Consider the following 17,167-nt stretch of genomic DNA (forward strand, 5'->3'; position numbering starts at 1 on the left):
TAATTTAGTTGTATTGATCAGAAATAGAACAATCAGGGCAATTTCATTGTTGTTTTTGAATGCACCATCTTGGTTATCTGGCTTTCTCTGTTACCGTGGTTACAAGCCTGCTTGTGCATGGCCAACTCCTCTGTGGGGAGGGGCTTTGAAGGCATGGCTGCAGCGCAGCAGAGAGGAAGAAGGAGAGACCTGGGAGCTTTGCTCATTCAAATTTGCTAAGTCCACTTTTTTGTCGAAACTCCAGACTGCAGCTTTAGAACACAGTGAGTGACAACGAGGGGATTAGCGGGGGAGAAAAAATTATCAGAGTGGTTGACAAGAAAAGAAGCGTGAGGAAAGAAAGCACACAAGAATAAGAGAAAGAGTCACCCTGTTTTTGGTAAAGAGTAGGTCGATGGTGGCATCGGCAATGATGTTCATGCGGAGCTCGAAGGCCTGGATCTGCCTGGGTTTGCCTGACTGGGCGACCTCAGTCACTTTCATGGCCTGGTAGTCAGCCGGCAGAAAGAACTTCCACAGACAGTCCCTGAGAGAAGTCAGAGTTTGTGTCAATGCAAAGACCATTTCGAGATGACCCAAAGCCTTAAAAGTTTGAGCTATAAACTGTTTAAAGACTCCCATTGACCAAAGAAACATTTATCTTACATCTCTTACATTTGCATCTGTACTGATATGTTATTTACAGTAAGTGCATGCAAAAGATATAGACAACCTTCCCCTCCCAGTTTGGCACTGCTCTCGCAATGACAAATAGATCGCTTTCTATTTTCCTTGGAGTCACAACAGGACAAAACATAACTTTATTCATTAATTCCAACTTATCATGGAGACATGAAAGCAGATAGAAATGGTACCAGACTGTCTGCAAGATTCAATCTAAATGCAGATAGTGTTATTTTTCTGAAGTCATTACATTGTGTCATCATAATTTACTTCATAATGTTACATTAAAGAAAATAACTTGTCAATTGCCAATCTAACTGCCGACATCAGTCATTCAAAAGCTCAAAGTGGAGGTTCTCTAATTGTGCAGTTGTTAACCATTACATAATTGATGTCAACAACTGCCTTTGTTTATGTAACATACACTGAATTCGGGCAAAATCTTTGAAGTTTAAATTCTTGGGATTGTGCATTTGTCATCACTCACCTCTGACGATCTGCCCAGGGGCCATAGTTAAAGTCAGTCCCTTTTCCACAGACAATGTCCAGACCCCAACATGGAGGCAGGTCCTGAAGCTTATCACCCTCGCTGCATGTCTCTGCCTCTTCCCCACTCTCCTGCTCCATAGGCACCAGACCTACACAAACACACAAATACATTTCAAGCGAATCTGACAAAGAATGCTGAACAAAAACACAGAAGTGTATGAAAAACATTAGGATAATGTTGCTACAAATTGAAACTACTACACTTGGGCTCCTTTTAACCATCTAGCCAGCATCCATTGATCATGCTCATATTTTTCAACAAGAAATCAAGTGTATAGGGTTGTTCAGTGGTAAAATACAGTATGTGTTTTTCCAATGCTGAGCAATTCCCAGTTGCATTTCAGTACACCACTGTAAATTCTGTTGTTTTAACGTTTGTAGATATTGTGTGTCTGTGTGTGCATGCTACGCAAGCTTACCCGGTTCATCCTGGTAATAGTAGATGTCAACATCATTGGACTGCATGACCACAAAGCCTTCACCCATTAGTCTGGGAGGTCTAGAATCAAAATCCATAAAATCACAGTTTAGAGGCAAAGTACAGATTTTATATAGAGGTTATGATCCGTCTAGTACGGAAGAGGATTAGGGCCACATGTGAATTTTTTTTTTAGTTCTGACTTTAATCTCAGAATTCTGAGAAAAAAGTCAGAATTCTGAGAAAAAAGTCAGAATTCTGAGAAAAAAGTCAGAATTCTGAGATTAAAGTCAGAACTCAAAAATGTTTTACATGTGCAGACTTCTGACTTTAATCTCAGAATTCTGACTTTTTTCTCAGAATTCTGACTTTAAAGTCAGAACTAAAAAAAAATTCACATGTGGCCCTAATCCTCTTCCGTAGTCTAGACTTAATCTGGATCATACAAATGGGAGTCACAGCAGTTTAGCAGGTACCTAAATGGAACCAAGGCATAAATAAAATATGCAGTCTGGGTTGAAACTTTCTGGCATGAAGACACCCTTTCTATTTCATAAAAGCACCAGTCTTCATCTTGCCGGACATTCTTATAAAGCCTTAAGACGTGTCAAGGCAGTCCTTGAAAAGATAAAGTTTAAAATCGCTGATGGCTTCTATAGAGGCTGCAGCTGCCAAGGTTTTATCGAGTGACTCCTTAATCACAGAAGGTTTACAGAATTTACTCTTTATGGCATTCCATTTAGTTAAAGTGCAGATAATAGTTTATAGTACCCTTGCTTATAATGGCGTACAGTTAAAGCTGTGAGGTAAAAATAGGAAGAAAGTGATGACCCATTCAAATATTCTACCAACATTTTTGGTATCAAAATAGCGAATTGCCCATTTTGTATATATACCTCCTAATCCTTTTTGTAACTGCGGATGCAGATAAAAATACAAGCAGACCAAAGATTCCACTTGATGCATGTCTGCTGCGTTCCGGCTTTGGTACAGTTTTGCTCCATCATCCATCATCGGGCAACCACCCCTAGGTGCGTTTTGAGTCTGGCACGCCGCAGCACTGCCAGACAGCCAAGTTGCGAGATCGAGGAGTTCCCACGATAATTTCATAATCACGCACGACCGCAGTTATAGGTGTGTGTTATAAACACAAAGTGCTCCTAACTGAAGAATAAGAATAAGAGCTTGTCTTTCTCTCTTTGAGATTTTTTTGCTGGCTTTTATTTATTTTTTTTCCCCATCCTTAAAAATGTTTCACAAATTGCTTTGAATAAATTAATACCAGCCTGTCTGCTACATTACTGAAACTGGTTGGTGTTACTCTTATATGATATTCACTTTTTTTAAAAACAGTATTTGGAAATAAGTGATTTTACAGGAACACTGAAACGAAATTTAAGTTCAGTGAAGTTTGCCCTGATGGTGTTTCTTCACCAGCAAGTGACTTACTCGTCATTCTGCATGCCAAGGTAGCGTGGACTGGGAACCAGCATGACACGCACATTCTCCAGCGAGCCTTTGACGATGTGCATGTACTGGTCCAGGTGGCTGGATGGAGGCTTGGTGGCATATGTCAAGAAGGCATCCTCAAAGTTCACGCACAGAGTTTGGGGGAGGTAGTGGTTCCCAAATGCCAGACGGCCCTGTAGGAGAGCGCACACACGCGCACGCACGCACACACACGCGCACACACACACACACGTGCGCACACACACGCACGTACACACACGCACGCACACACACACGCACACACACACGCATACACACACACGCACAATAAAGGAACGAAGCCCAAACCCTTCAATATGATTTTTTTGTTCATAATCATTTAAGCAATTTCTAAAAAGGTGGAATTGTGCCCTGACCAAATTCCATCGATTTTAGTTGAAATTGTAAGGTACTTACAGTGCTGATGTTAACCTTGATGACAGGGATCAGTGAGCGCCAAGATGAAGTAGGGTCTGGACTCTCTGCTTTGATGTTCACACTGTAAAAGGACCAAGAAACATTCAGTCAATTCAACAGCACTACAATTAGCTTGGCTGTCAGTGGGAATTGACAGCAGCTCTTCTCTGTGTAGATGCTGTCAATGTATTTGGTGACAGAAAATTGAACGTGAAGGCAAAGCTTTTTCAGATTTCTTATCATCAAATCTGCTTTCGTCAATCATCTTCCATGGGAAATTCCTATTTTCTACTTCTTTACAGCTTGTTTACCGCTCGAATTTGTGCATTAGGCTATCTATCGAATGTCATTAAAATACAACCATCCAAAGTTTTAACAACTGTAGAGGCAAGATACCATAAAGTTTGTAATAAGTAACTTCTACTAAATAAACTTGGAATAATGTTCAAAAGACGTTTCAGTTTCTCAGAGGCCTTGGTCGTACCTTTCAAGGCTCTTGTGTCTGTCTTCTCTCCCCTTCTCTTCTTCTTTTTTGGGTGTTATGAGTGTGGGTTCCAGTCCAAAGGTCTCCTGCAGTTGGGCATAGAGGTCAGTCCGGTTGTAGACATGGAATTCGAAGCCGTTAACAGTCAAGTAAAGCCGGGTCTCTGCCTTGGGGTCTGACGACAAGAAACAGAAGAAAGTCAGAGCTCATGTCAGTGTGTCCCTCTATAACTGGTACATTTAAACAGCTGTTGCATCTTGATAGTTCATAGTCCATACTCAGACAGACTGGAGAGATTGCAAATATTCTACAGCAATACAATATATGAAAAATACTAACAGATGAGCTTTTGCAGAAAAGACTAATTAAAAAAAAAAATTCTGTGGTTTATGAGGATAATTACTAGCTGCTTCATTGCAAAACGAAGGTCCTTGTAAACAAATTTCTGCCCTACTCACCATGCTGTTTCTGTTTTGGGTTATACATTTTCCACCAACGAAATATGAGAAAGCCATCCTGTATCCTGCAACAGATAAAAGAAGAATTAAAGAATAAGCAAGTGTAAGATTATAGACCAACAAATGGGGGGCAAATTGTATATCACAGGTCAGGTTACCTGATAGACATGTCCTGGTTGATGTAGTAGACATCTCTGAACATGACTTTCCCCGACAGCACAGAGAAGGAGAAGGAACCTGTGGAGGGGTCACACATAGTTTATATTACAGAGACATAGCAGTGTAAGTATATTTCAGTTACATGATAACAGTTTCCAAAAGCACCTGTTTGGATTTTATCACAATGGTCTAAATTCTGTCCCAAAACAAACAGCTAATTAAAATGTTGAACAAAAGATGAATTACAAGGCTGTGTAAGCTTGATTAAAATATAAAACATTCCGGTTGTCTCTGGAATATTAAGTCACCTTGACACCCTCACTGAGAAACAAATGATCTTAATCAAGATCTAATCTTACAAAATGAGCAAAAAAACTGAACGTTAATAATTTTTGGCTCATAACATGTCTGTCTCTTTTTCAATTACATCCTGCAGAAAGAATGACAACACCTGATTGACCTAGCTAGAGTGGTGTCATCCCACTGTTGTATTTCTGATGTTTCCTTTGGCTCAAGAAAGGAACTTTAAACTTGTTTCAGTTGGTGCTTCCCTAAGAAGACACACCTTCAGGTGTGTTTCAACCTGCTTAGCATGTTAGAAAATGTGGGAAAAAACATTGAGCTTTCTTATGAAGGGTTTGCTCTTAGTCTTGTGTTTACGTCAACATTTCTGCTCCCTTACAGGAGACACGTCAAACTCAAGGCCCACATCCGTCCTGCGACATCATATCATATGTCCATCATATAGCCCGTCGGTATAGAAGACACATACCGTTGACACAACAAGTCCCAGAATGCACTGCAACAGAGAGCATGCCCAGACTGGCAAGCCCACTTGCACCTTCCCCACACTTTATTGTCCATCCGAGGTCATAAGTAAACTGAACATGGCACTGTGCCCTTACACAGGTCCGACGGCTAAGTCGAGCAAAAGTGCTTAATAGATTTTTTGAGCTGCATAAAGAAATCTGCCAGTTTCTGGAAAGCAAAGGGAAAGACACCACAGAGCTCCGGGACGAAAAGTGGCAATGTGATCAGGCATTTTTGTGAGACATAACGGAACATATCACTGTGCTAAACCTCCACCTTCAGGAACGAGGATGTGTGATCACAGATGTATGATGCAGTGCGAGCTTTCTAAGCAAAGCTGCCCCTGTAGGAGGCTGAGATGCAGCAAGAAAAACTTTAGTCACTTTCCGTGTTGCCAAACACTGATAAGACATGTTTCTACCGCTCTCCCGACAGCGCAATTTGCTGATAAACTGGGCGCACTTGGCATAGAGTTCACACAGTGATTTTCCCACCTTTGCAGCTCAGAAATTTAAATTTGAACTGTTCAGCAATTCATTTGCAGTTGACGTAGAAAGAGCACCTGTAAACCTCCAAATGGAGCTGACAGACCTCCAGTGTAATAATACACTTAAGGGAAAGTATGACTCTGTAGGTGCTGCACAGTTTCCAAGCACCATCCTTGCAATGATGCCTTAACTCAGTCTACATGCTGCTCAAAAGCTCTGCATGTTTGGAAGCACATACCTATGTGAGCAGCTTTTCTCTGTGATGAATATTAACAAAAACCCACAAAGGAGTCATCTCACTGATGCACACCTTCACTCCATCTTGAGGGTTTCCACAGTACAAAACCTAACCCCAAACATTGATTAACTGGCAGTTACGAAAAGGTGCCAAGCATCTGGCTCTAGCACATAAATGTTTTCTTTCTGCACTTGCATCCAATAGCCTGTTTATCCTTTTAAATAAATGTTGGCCCTTGACATAGTCCTGTTTTTTAATTTTTGGCCCTCTCTGTGTCCGAGTTTGACACCCCTGCCATACAAGACTTTTTGTAAATGCTGTCCCGAGACACAGTACCAACCTCTTTGGAATTTTGAACCAATTCAAATGTAACATTTAAAAATAGATTAGCAGGCACACGGGTGACTGCTCACTTTGTAGCAACACATGTTGGCAAAGATACGTTAACTAAGCTGTGCTTTCCTCATTAAGTCCTAATGCTGCCTTGGTAATCTTTCTTGCACTTCCTATTTGCCCACAGCTGCAGGTTTCTGTCAACATACTCTGCTATGAATGTCAATTCACGGATCAAATGTTCAATACAAACACATCACAAATTCAGCATCATTATGACACGCTCTGGCTTCTCTTTAAGTTTGAGTGTACAGTAGTATTCAGGGCTGAATACAGAACAGATGACGTGACAAATTCTGCTCTTTAGTAAAGAAACAGATGTGTTTTTGGAAGAAGCTAATCACTTGCTTAAAAAATAACACCAGCGTCACACTTGGATTCAGGCCTCAAGGGGCATTATAAATTGGCTCTTGTGTAAATCTGGTGTTGGTTGCAGTAGATGGAGATATTCACTAAGAGAACCGGCTCATCATGAAATATTCAGAGTTAACGCCTTGAACTGGAAGCTTTGGCAGCGTTCCGCCTCATTATTCATCAGTGTGTGATGGAGCTCCTGACGCACACACCAATGTGAATGTAGCCATCCTTGTAGAGTCTGTTGATGATGAGGGTGAGGATGAGGCCGATGTTGCGGGAGTTGTAATAAGTTAAATAGATGATCCATCCACAGGACAGAATGGTGGCTGAAAGACAACAACACAACAGGGTCAAGTTTGTTAATACAGTACAAGGAGGACATTTTTTCTATTGTTTCATGGTGCTTAGAATAATTTATTATACAAATATAAAAAATGTATACATAAGGGCTGTAAAAGTTAACGTGATAATAATGTGTTAATGTAAATTCCTCTTAACACCCTTAACTTTTTTGACATGCATGCCAGATGGTTATTGTAAGTTATTTGCATTTACTGTTGATGTGAACAGTGGGTTACCACCAGAATACATCAAGTCTCAAATGCCACTTGCTGGCCGAGCACATGGCTGATGCAGAGAGCCCTCCTCCCCCCTCCCCCATCCAAAAGCAGACCACAGTGGATAGTTTTCAACAGAGACACCTAGACAAGTCTACATGCAACAAACCTTTAACTGGGATAGCTAAATTGGTGGCTACAGCTTGCAGGCTCATTAACATTGTTTAGTTAATCTTTACAAGTGTAAAGTTGGACTCTCCATTGTGTCAGTATTACTAAGGAATTAACTTTCAACTGATAATTCTATTGTTATTTTTGTTGCTTGTTAGGCTCAGTACCTTTGACATTATTCTGGAGAATATTCTTGACCGCATTTGTCATTGTTTTGGATATTTGCAATAATAATAAATATATACTTGCTTAAAAGCAAGCATGATAGTCCACTCCCATGTTGATAAGAGCATTAAAAACTTGAAAAATATCTCTTTAAGATACATTTAGAACAGATAAAACGTGTGATTAATTTGCGATTAATCGCAAGTAAGCTAAGCTAAATTAAATGATGTTCAATATACAAAAAATATACAAAACAAAAATAAATACCAACAAAAAAACAATAATTTTAAGTAATTCAACAAAATACATACAAAGTAACGTCAATTAATAAAAAATATATCATGTAAAATAAGTGAAGTGAAGCAAAGTATTCACCCACTTTAAAGTGATTAGTAATTCAATAGAGCACCACCAACTTGGTGCTAGTAGAAGTGATTGTAGTATAAAGACACCTGTGGCTGAAGGTCCAATAGCTGGTTAATCAGTATTCCTGGCAACAATTACACCATGAAGACAAAAGAACACTCCAAATAACTACGTGAAGAAGTTACTGAAAAGTATGTCAGTATGCAAGTAAGTCTGGGGATGGATACAAACACATGTACATGTGTAAATCTACCCAGAATAGCCTCCCTCACAAACTGAATGACCGTGCAAGAAGGAAACTAGTAAGAGAATCCACCAAGACACCCATGACTACTCTGAGGGAGTTAAAAGCTTCAGCAGCTGAGATGGGAGGGACCTACATACAACAACTGTTGCCCGGGTTCTTCACCAGTCAAAGCTTTATGGGAGAGTGGCAAAGAGAACGGATACACACAATATTGCCAAAAGTATTCACTCACCCATCCAAATAATTGAAATCAGGTGTTCCAATCACTTCCATGGCCATAGGTGTATAAAAGCAAGCACCTAGAAATGCAGACTGTCTACAAAAATGTATGAAAGAACGGGTCGCTCTCAGGAGCTCAGTGAATTCCAGCGTGGTACTGTGATAAGATGCCACCTGTGCAACAAGTCCAGTCCTGAAATTTCCTCCCTTCTAAATATTCCCCAGTCAACTGTCAGTATTATTATAACAAAGGGGAAGCAATTGGGAACAATAGCAACTCAGCCGCGAAGTGGTAAGCCACGTAAAATGACGGAGCAGGGTCTGCGGATGCTGAGGCGCAATGTCCACAGAGGTCACCATCTTTCTGCAGAGTCAATCGCTATAGACCTCCAAACTTCATGTGGCCTTCAGATTAGCTCAAGAACAGTGCGTAGAGAGCTTCATGGAATGGGTTTCCATGGCCGAGCGGCTGCATCCAAGGCATACATCAGCAAGAGCAATGCAAAGCGTTGGCTGCAGTGGTGTAAAGCACACCACCAAAGGACTCTAGAGCAGTGGATACGCGTTCTCTGGAGTGATGAATCGCACTTCTCCATCTGGCAACCTGATGGATGAGTCTGGGTTTGGCGGATGTCAGGAGAACGGTACTTGTCTGACTGCATTGTGCCAAGTGTAAAGTTTGGTGGAGGGGGGATTATGGTGTGGGGTTGTTTTTCAGGAGCTAGGCTTGACCCCTCCCCCCCCCCCCTGCTTCAGCACACCAAGACATATAACGTACAGTCATGCCTCTTTAGGATCCGCAGCACCGGCTTGCTGTGTGAATTACACTCGGGTGCATATTTACATTGGAGCTGCTTGGTTCTGTGTGAACAAACAATGACGGAGAATTGGTGAACTGCCGCTTCAGCGATTATTGCGGCGTCTCTGTGTGAAAAGGGCTACTGATTGAGACCTATCCAAACAGACTCAGTGCTGTGATTGCATTCAGTGGCGCATCTACTAAAAAATGACTTGAAGGGGGTGAATACTGATGCAATCAGATATTTTGATTAATATATCTTTAATTAATTGACATTACTTTGTAGAAATCAGTACTCACTTTGTACATTTTTTGTTTTGTATATTGACTCTGATAAGGTTTCTAAAAAGAATTAAAGGGGAAAACACTCGAGGAGGTAATTACTTTTTATAGACACTTTATAGTAGGGGTAAAAACCTGCCATAAAAGCACTACTCAGATTTAGGCCACAACCCCATACATGCAAAATCAACATTTGCAAGGCAAGCAAATTTTCCTATTGGTTTTGTGTGGAGTTCAACTTTGGGGATCTCACACCAACAAAGCAAGAACCAATAGCAAGGACATGCATACTTGACCCCACAAACCATATCCTGCCAGTTCAGGGGATTGAACCAGTGACCCTCCAGTCATAAGCTTGCCTCTCTACAGGCCTATAGGCCTCCACTGATTAGCTGTACATGTATACTAGCGATCCTCAATAGGCGGCCCCCGGGCCGCATCCGGCCCGCTGGCCTCCTGTTTGTGGCCCCCGAACTTTTATTCCTTCACCATGGGTTTTGGTTGGGTCAGCACGTGTGCACCGGGACTTCCTGCAGTCATTTCCCTTTACAGTGCAGCAGTAATAAAGGCCAGACGTAGTTTAAGTAGTTCTACCCCATTTCGTCATATAATATCAATCACGCGAACGTTGTAACGGACGGGGAGTTTCTCCCGGCAAACACCCTTTCACTCACGGTGCCAAAATGTTTATCATCCTTGTTAAAACTCAACTCCATTTAATCAAATAACAAATGACGGGAATTAACCCACAACCATCTTACATATCATCTTATTCACAAACACATTCACGAACCATAATTACACCAACACCAGCAGAATACCCAAGAGTCATTGCGCCACAGTCCACAAGGGGCGTTACAATATGCCAAGAGAAGCTGTGATGAAGATTTCCAATTTGAAACGGCATTATGAGACGAAGCATAGGAATTTTGAAGAGACATTTCCTCAAAATTCAGAGATAAGCACAACACAAATAAATGCACTGAAATCGTCATATCAAGCTGCAAGCAGGATGCTTCTCACATCTATGTCACAATGAAATAAAATAATGCATGACTAAAGTGATGGACACAATGTTTGAAGGCAAACAAAAAGAGGAAATATTCAACTATGTATTTTAATTTATGTTAAAATGGAAATTACATTTTATTTTAGTTCGTATTTTGTCGTTTAGAATGAAAAGGACATTTTGTTTTGAATATTACAGTATTATTGCATGTGGCCTGACCGACCTCAATACATGGACCTTTGAGTCATTGAAAAAAATCTTTGTGGCCCTTTAGGATTTGTATTTGAGTACCCCTGATGTATACACTCACTTGTTTCAGTGACATTTATTAACCTAACAATAAGGTCAGCCTATACCTTCACACCACTAGTGCTTAGATCCTTTAATAATACATGTGAATTACCTTGTTGTTTGGTCCTTTGAATATAATATGCCAGATCCTACTTTTCCAGACACGATACAGTTTATTCAGCACAGGGAAATGACTGCAGGAATACAGTGGTACTTAAAACAATAATGGGTTTAGAAACCAATGATGAATTCTGCTAAAATATGTTTGTATGTATAAAGCAACGACATATTTTTCTATGTCTTGTCTGACACAGCTGGGTTTTACAGCTGCATGTCTTTTTCTTTACCCGAAAAAATGTTTTTCTGATTGAAGATGTTGTATCATATAAAGAAAGCTTCATTCTGTGAGTCATTCAATATTATGGCCCACCTGTCTGTGCACCTGCACTGAGCAACAACTGGATACTATCACTTATTTTTACTTTAATTAAATCACAATTAAATATTAATGCAGTCAGCTTCATTAAAAGCACACACTAATCTAAATATTTCATGTGGGATCTTAGACACATAACAGATTAGTTTATCATACTTTCCACTATGCAGCTCCCATGACCAACTACTATATACAATATTGAAATCCTTAGCATGTCTGTGGTAAATTATGTAAAGTCTGTGTACATTACCCCTAAATAGAAGAGAATGAAAATGATATTCTCTGTCATGCAAACAGTAAAATATTTGTATTGTCTCTGGAAGGATACCCGCTTACAAAACCTCTGTTTAATAAATGAGGTATAGACCAAACAATCTTTTCTGTATCTAACTGAAACCCTTTAGCGTCTATTTGTTGGGAGTTTGTACTCTGAATATAGCACATACAAGTGGTCATCAATGATTCTACTACCCAGTTTACATCAGTCGTTCTGCATATAATTCCCCCAGAGAGGATACAGACTTACCAACGAGGAGCCAGATGAAGTTCGAGTTGTGCTTGTTAAGAAAGTCATCCAGATCCACGAAGCTGGGGAAAGTGCTTTCATTGTTTTTGGCCACATGCCCCTCCATGGCTAAAAGCTCTCAGTTTGATGTCTAAAACTGGAAAAAAAAAAAAAATAAGATTAGTTACATAGCACAAGTCGAAAACCAACCATGAGAGAGAACATCAAAAAATAAAGCATATGCACAACAGGACAGAAAGACAAAGAAAATGTATTTAAACATTTGTAATTAATCTGTATTGCACAAATTGCTGCAAAAGTTTTCCAGGAATAGAAAGTTAACGAAAAATAAATTCTTAAATTAAAAAATGGTGGCAGATAGAATTGTGCAACTAACAAAAAACTTTTTTTAAAATTAAAAAAACTTGTTTTGTTTTTCTTGTATAACATAAAATATGCAATAAAACTGCTGCTCCAACTTTGCCAGTCATTTCTTCTACAAACAGCCCATAGGTGTTGACAAGTATAAAAACTAAATGGACAGTATAAATCTCCTAACAACAGGTTTAAGTCCTTCAGTCCTTTTATTTAAGACAAACAAGGAGCTCATGTCTACATGGTTATATGCACAGTCTGTTAAACATGTAACTACTAAATCTTGTTTAAACACTTCAGAAACTTTGTATTGTGCTCACCATTCATAAGAACTGAGAATGGGGAACGTAAAGAAAAAAGCATACTATGTGTTGCCCCTCATGTGATCATAATTGGCTACTGGTTTTAAATACTTGGCATGCTATGAGGGCATGTGCTTGGTGACGAGGACTTTGCTCCTACACAAAGGATTATTTTATTTGTTTGTGTGAAGCAGGGGGCTCTCAGAAGGGTGTTTGTGAGGGTATTTGTGTTTGCTGTTCTCTCAGCCAGCCCATTCTTCAGAATTAAAAACTTGAATACTATTACACCCATAATTACATGTTACACACTCTTTCTCACACACCTAATTCTTCAACTAATCACCTTAAATGATGCTGACTGTAAAAGTACCGATGTGCCAAAATTCTGGCTGTGGCTGTCGTTTTGTTTACAATACACAATCAGGCAGGAGGAGGCACATACCCTGCATGAGTTATGAGGTATTGACTCATCACAGATACCTGTGATCTGAGTGCTTTCAGTTTTGGTTTATATATGGTGGACTAGACAGTGCTCATCTTTTCAGCTGAAGAAGTACTTATCCATTGTGTGTTTGCTACCACAGCTGTCTCCAAACTTTTCCTTGCTATCAGGCCAAAAAGCTATCTAACCAGGCCTATCACCAGGCCTTAATAAGCACAGTTTGGGAAAGTAACTCTTAATTTTATCATAGAATAACAAGGTAAAATGAAACACACAAATGAATGGTCACTGCTGGATTATGTATGCTGTTTAACGGTGCCAGAAATAATTAATTTTAGTTTGGAGTCTGGCAGGGAGTGCACAAGTAACAAACATTTCACAGGTATACAAACTATCAAAACATGTGATTCTGCTGCCATCATCATCATTCTATGTATATCCATGTTTAAAACCACTGCACTGTAAAATCAGGTCATTAACTTCAATCCGACCTTTCCAATCAGCAAAGGACACACATTTTTGAATGTGACCTGACACCTTTTCGGAGCCGGTTACACGGCACACAAGTGATTCACAAAGCAGCAGGTAAACCAAGTTAAACCGAACACTCTCTCCAAATGTCCTGGTGTCGTTTGCTTGTTGTATATTGCTTCACGTTAAAATCATTTGAACATTTTGCGGGGACATACGTGCCTTTCACTTAGTTCACACATTGAACTGGTAAAGCTATTATCTACATAATTTCCTATATTGATATAATTGTCTATAGAGCTATCTTATCTGTTTAGCCAATGTCCAAAATGGCCAAACGTTTAACGTTATTTACCGATTGTTGAATTAACAATTCACTTGACTTCAGACGTAAACTGGAACCCAGAGCCATAACGTACCTGACACCAAACATACACATATCTAGCTAATCCCAGGTATTCTGTAATTTCCAGAGCGTTACAGTGAGCACCAGAAACTAACGCGAACCTGACGTGTTTCATCTTACTGTTTACTGACCCGTCTAACACAGCCAGTCGGTTTTGATGGCTACTGACGATTTAGCTTGTGAATAATGCTAATACCAAGATAACAGCTAAATATCGTAACGTTAGCACTGAGGTTGGCTAACAAGCTAATGGCAGCAGGCCGCACCCTGTAACTTCTCCTTTCTCAAACTGTTAAAACATGTCAGTCGTTGGGAGTTAGATACCTTAATGTCGTCGATAAAGCATGTGGTTTCATCTTTGCTCCAGTTATCCAGGAGTTGCTGTCCCTGTTTGGTTTCAGACATGGGCATAGCTGGCATCCTCTGTTGAATATTTACCTAGCAGACGGCCGGTTTCCATCTCTTCCGGTTCTGTCGAGAGCAGTCTCAAAACTGACCAATAGGAAAATGGCAAGTCGGATACTGACCAATCAGAGGGAAGGGTGAGCCAGTAGCATATAACTGACAGTTTTTTCTACCTATAAGCATGATTGTTTTTATAGTTGTGGGAATGTTTTGATGCTGCATTGGTACAATTTGGTGGACCCACAGCAGGATCAACAGGATTCAGACGACACACAAAATATTGTCTGCGTTTTGCCCACTTGTTTCTATATGTTAATTAAGGTTTCCCAGAGTACTAAGGACAATAAAAACAGCATTATAAAAATTGGATGCAAAAAATTCAATTAGACAAATTAATTTTATTATTATTATTTTTTTTAAATAATACTGATTTTCCATCGTGTTGAACTTAAAGGATCAAGCTAAAACATTCCTCCTCATTTAATTAACATTTCTGCAGAGGCAAATATTCAATACTCAAGGCCAATCATATTTTTTAACATGAAATATTTCCCTCATTCATGAACATTATAGAGAGAGGTTGAACATTTCTATCTCAATCTATCACAGTTAAACAAGGCCTTTGGCCAGAAGGGTAATAAAGGCTGCGTGTAGATTTGCTTTCTGAAGCAGTGCTGGTGAGAGCTCTCAATGCTAACGTGTTTCAAAGAATAATTAGCATGTTAGTTGTGGTTAGTTGGCTACAAATTAAATATTTACATTCCACTGACATTGCATGCCCACATCTAGCCCAAGTAAACAACTAGTGTTAATTCCTGCCATAATTTTTTAACAGCAAGTGTAATATGTAGGTAGGTTACACCAATAAAATCAGCACGTCAGCCTTTGGAGTTTGAGATATTTCAGTCAGATCTTAATTTCAGATTATGTTAAACATTTTTTTCTGACAAGATTTATTGTGTTTAGCAACACAGTTCCTGTCATTTCCATAAGCTAATACTGTTTCTTGGGAATGGTAAAGTATTTAATTCAAAATAATTGTAATTTTAATTTTAATTAATTTTAATCAATTGTATTACTTATGTCTGCTACTTTGTAAAAAGTCCCAGCATTTAATTTCAGTGGGGTTTTTTTTTGTTAAATACCTGCAAAGAATAGTATTCCATTTTTAAAGGAGTAAGACTATTTGCAAGTTGGCTGCCAAGCTCATATGTAAACTTTAAATATTAGAAGTGCTATATATTGAACATGACACAAGACAGTTAATCATCTCAGTCTACTATTGACTGTTTACAAAAAAAATGCCCTGTCTACATACAACACCTATAACATAACAGATTCTGCTTCTGTACTATGCTCAACTTAACACCAATTACTTCGTAGCTAGAATGTGTTATCACAGGAACGGAAAGGAAGAAAATTCATGAAGCCATTTGACTTCCTGTTCTATTTAAAAGCAATCTGATGTCAAAGCACCAGAAGCAGTTAAGGCTACAATATCACCTTCTTTGATACCTCTTAGAATTTCCAGAACTCTAGGGTGCTGTTTAATGTAAGAGGCTGTTGCCCTCCTCCAGTCACAACAAAAAAGCCTCCTCAAAGAACATGTAGGAGTTGTTTTACTGAAAAGGTGCCAAACGTGGCGCTCAAAGCTTTTCCCTGCCAATCATGCCTCCCCCTCAAGACCAACCTATTTTGGCTTTGGCTTTAAAAGAAACTCACATATTCCCATTAATTATTTTCCTAACTTGTGAATGTTACTTCAACTAAATTCCTGAAGGTCTTTAGTACAGTCACTAAATATATTCTATTAGTAATTAACAGCTTCACCTTTGACTTCATTCACCTCTTGTTTTAAATATGCAACAGTTCAAGGCCCTCTAGAGGACACCCAATTATAATTTTCTTGCTTGAGGCAACTAGTCAAGACTACGTTTTCTTTGTAAGCTACCTTTTTTCATCCAGTGGTTTAGAGAAAGCAGTGTCTTCAAAGATATGACTTATGGATAACCACTTCTGCAGTCAGGTTGTAAGGGACTTCACACACGGAGTTCATGATTTGCCTCAGTTAACATGACTAATTATTTCAGTCTCCCTTGTAAATCTACTGTTTTACTACTTATTTTTCCCCAATTTCAATAATTTCATTATCAATACCCCTGCAGACCAATATTATTGTTATAATGATATTTAATCAAAATAAGCTGTGTATTTGCAAGTGCTATATCGAAGGCAAAGGGACATGTTTCAGTTGCTTACGATATAGCACTTAGAATTGCTATTACCTGGATGACTGAGAACCTTCATCAACGTGTATTTACAATCTGTGATGAATATAGTTCCCAAATGGGCCTTATGGTGTGCACCTCATTGATCAATAAAGCTATATTCATTAAGCATATCTCCACTTTCCATGTTGCCACACACAAGGTACTTTTGGCACACTCAGATCCATTAACACTGTCAAGTGATAGCTGGTAAGCCAGAATTGAGCTTGCTAGTAGAAATCAGAAAGTGACATTTGAGAAAGATTTCTATTTTCTAAATGATGATTCTGACGGCTGTAGAGGGTGCACACAAATCCTAGTTACAGCATTCCTAATTCTTACCTATACATCAATATTAATTATATTAGTATATCATTTGTTTTGTAACTTTACTAGAGTGCCATTTTTAGCCATGGTAGTGAGGTGGTTCAGGCGGTATCAAACTATTGGTCATTTCACCAGTTTGGTCAAGACCTGAGTTATTATTTTTTTGCATTTTAGCCCAGCTTTTATGATGTTTAGTTTTAGTT

General features: G+C 39.2%; 1 protein-coding gene across 10 annotated transcripts in view; it reads right to left on the reverse strand.

The window, feature by feature from the left end:
* kiaa1109 (KIAA1109 ortholog) overlaps positions 1 to 14,443 on the reverse strand; it is a 76,428-nt gene extending 61,985 nt beyond the window's left edge. For all 10 annotated transcript variants that reach the window (XM_030443533.1, XM_030443542.1, XM_030443535.1 and 7 more), the window contains exons 1-11: positions 14,290 to 14,443; positions 11,991 to 12,126; positions 7,132 to 7,248; positions 4,636 to 4,714; positions 4,478 to 4,542; positions 4,020 to 4,194; positions 3,536 to 3,617; positions 3,080 to 3,273; positions 1,632 to 1,711; positions 1,151 to 1,301; positions 370 to 526 (exon numbers count right to left, since the gene is read on the reverse strand). In XM_030443533.1, coding sequence (XP_030299393.1) covers positions 370 to 526; positions 1,151 to 1,301; positions 1,632 to 1,711; positions 3,080 to 3,273; positions 3,536 to 3,617; positions 4,020 to 4,194; positions 4,478 to 4,542; positions 4,636 to 4,714; positions 7,132 to 7,248; positions 11,991 to 12,096 — 1,206 coding nt within the window. In that variant the 5' untranslated portion in view covers positions 12,097 to 12,126; positions 14,290 to 14,443. The remainder of the gene's footprint in view (positions 1 to 369; positions 527 to 1,150; positions 1,302 to 1,631; positions 1,712 to 3,079; positions 3,274 to 3,535; positions 3,618 to 4,019; positions 4,195 to 4,477; positions 4,543 to 4,635; positions 4,715 to 7,131; positions 7,249 to 11,990; positions 12,127 to 14,289) is intronic.
* Positions 14,444 to 17,167: the final 2,724 nt, after the last annotated feature.

Source organism: Sparus aurata, chromosome 16 (genome assembly GCF_900880675.1).
Source record: "Sparus aurata chromosome 16, fSpaAur1.1, whole genome shotgun sequence".
In the NCBI taxonomy this organism is placed as follows: Eukaryota; Metazoa; Chordata; class Actinopteri; order Spariformes; family Sparidae; genus Sparus; species Sparus aurata.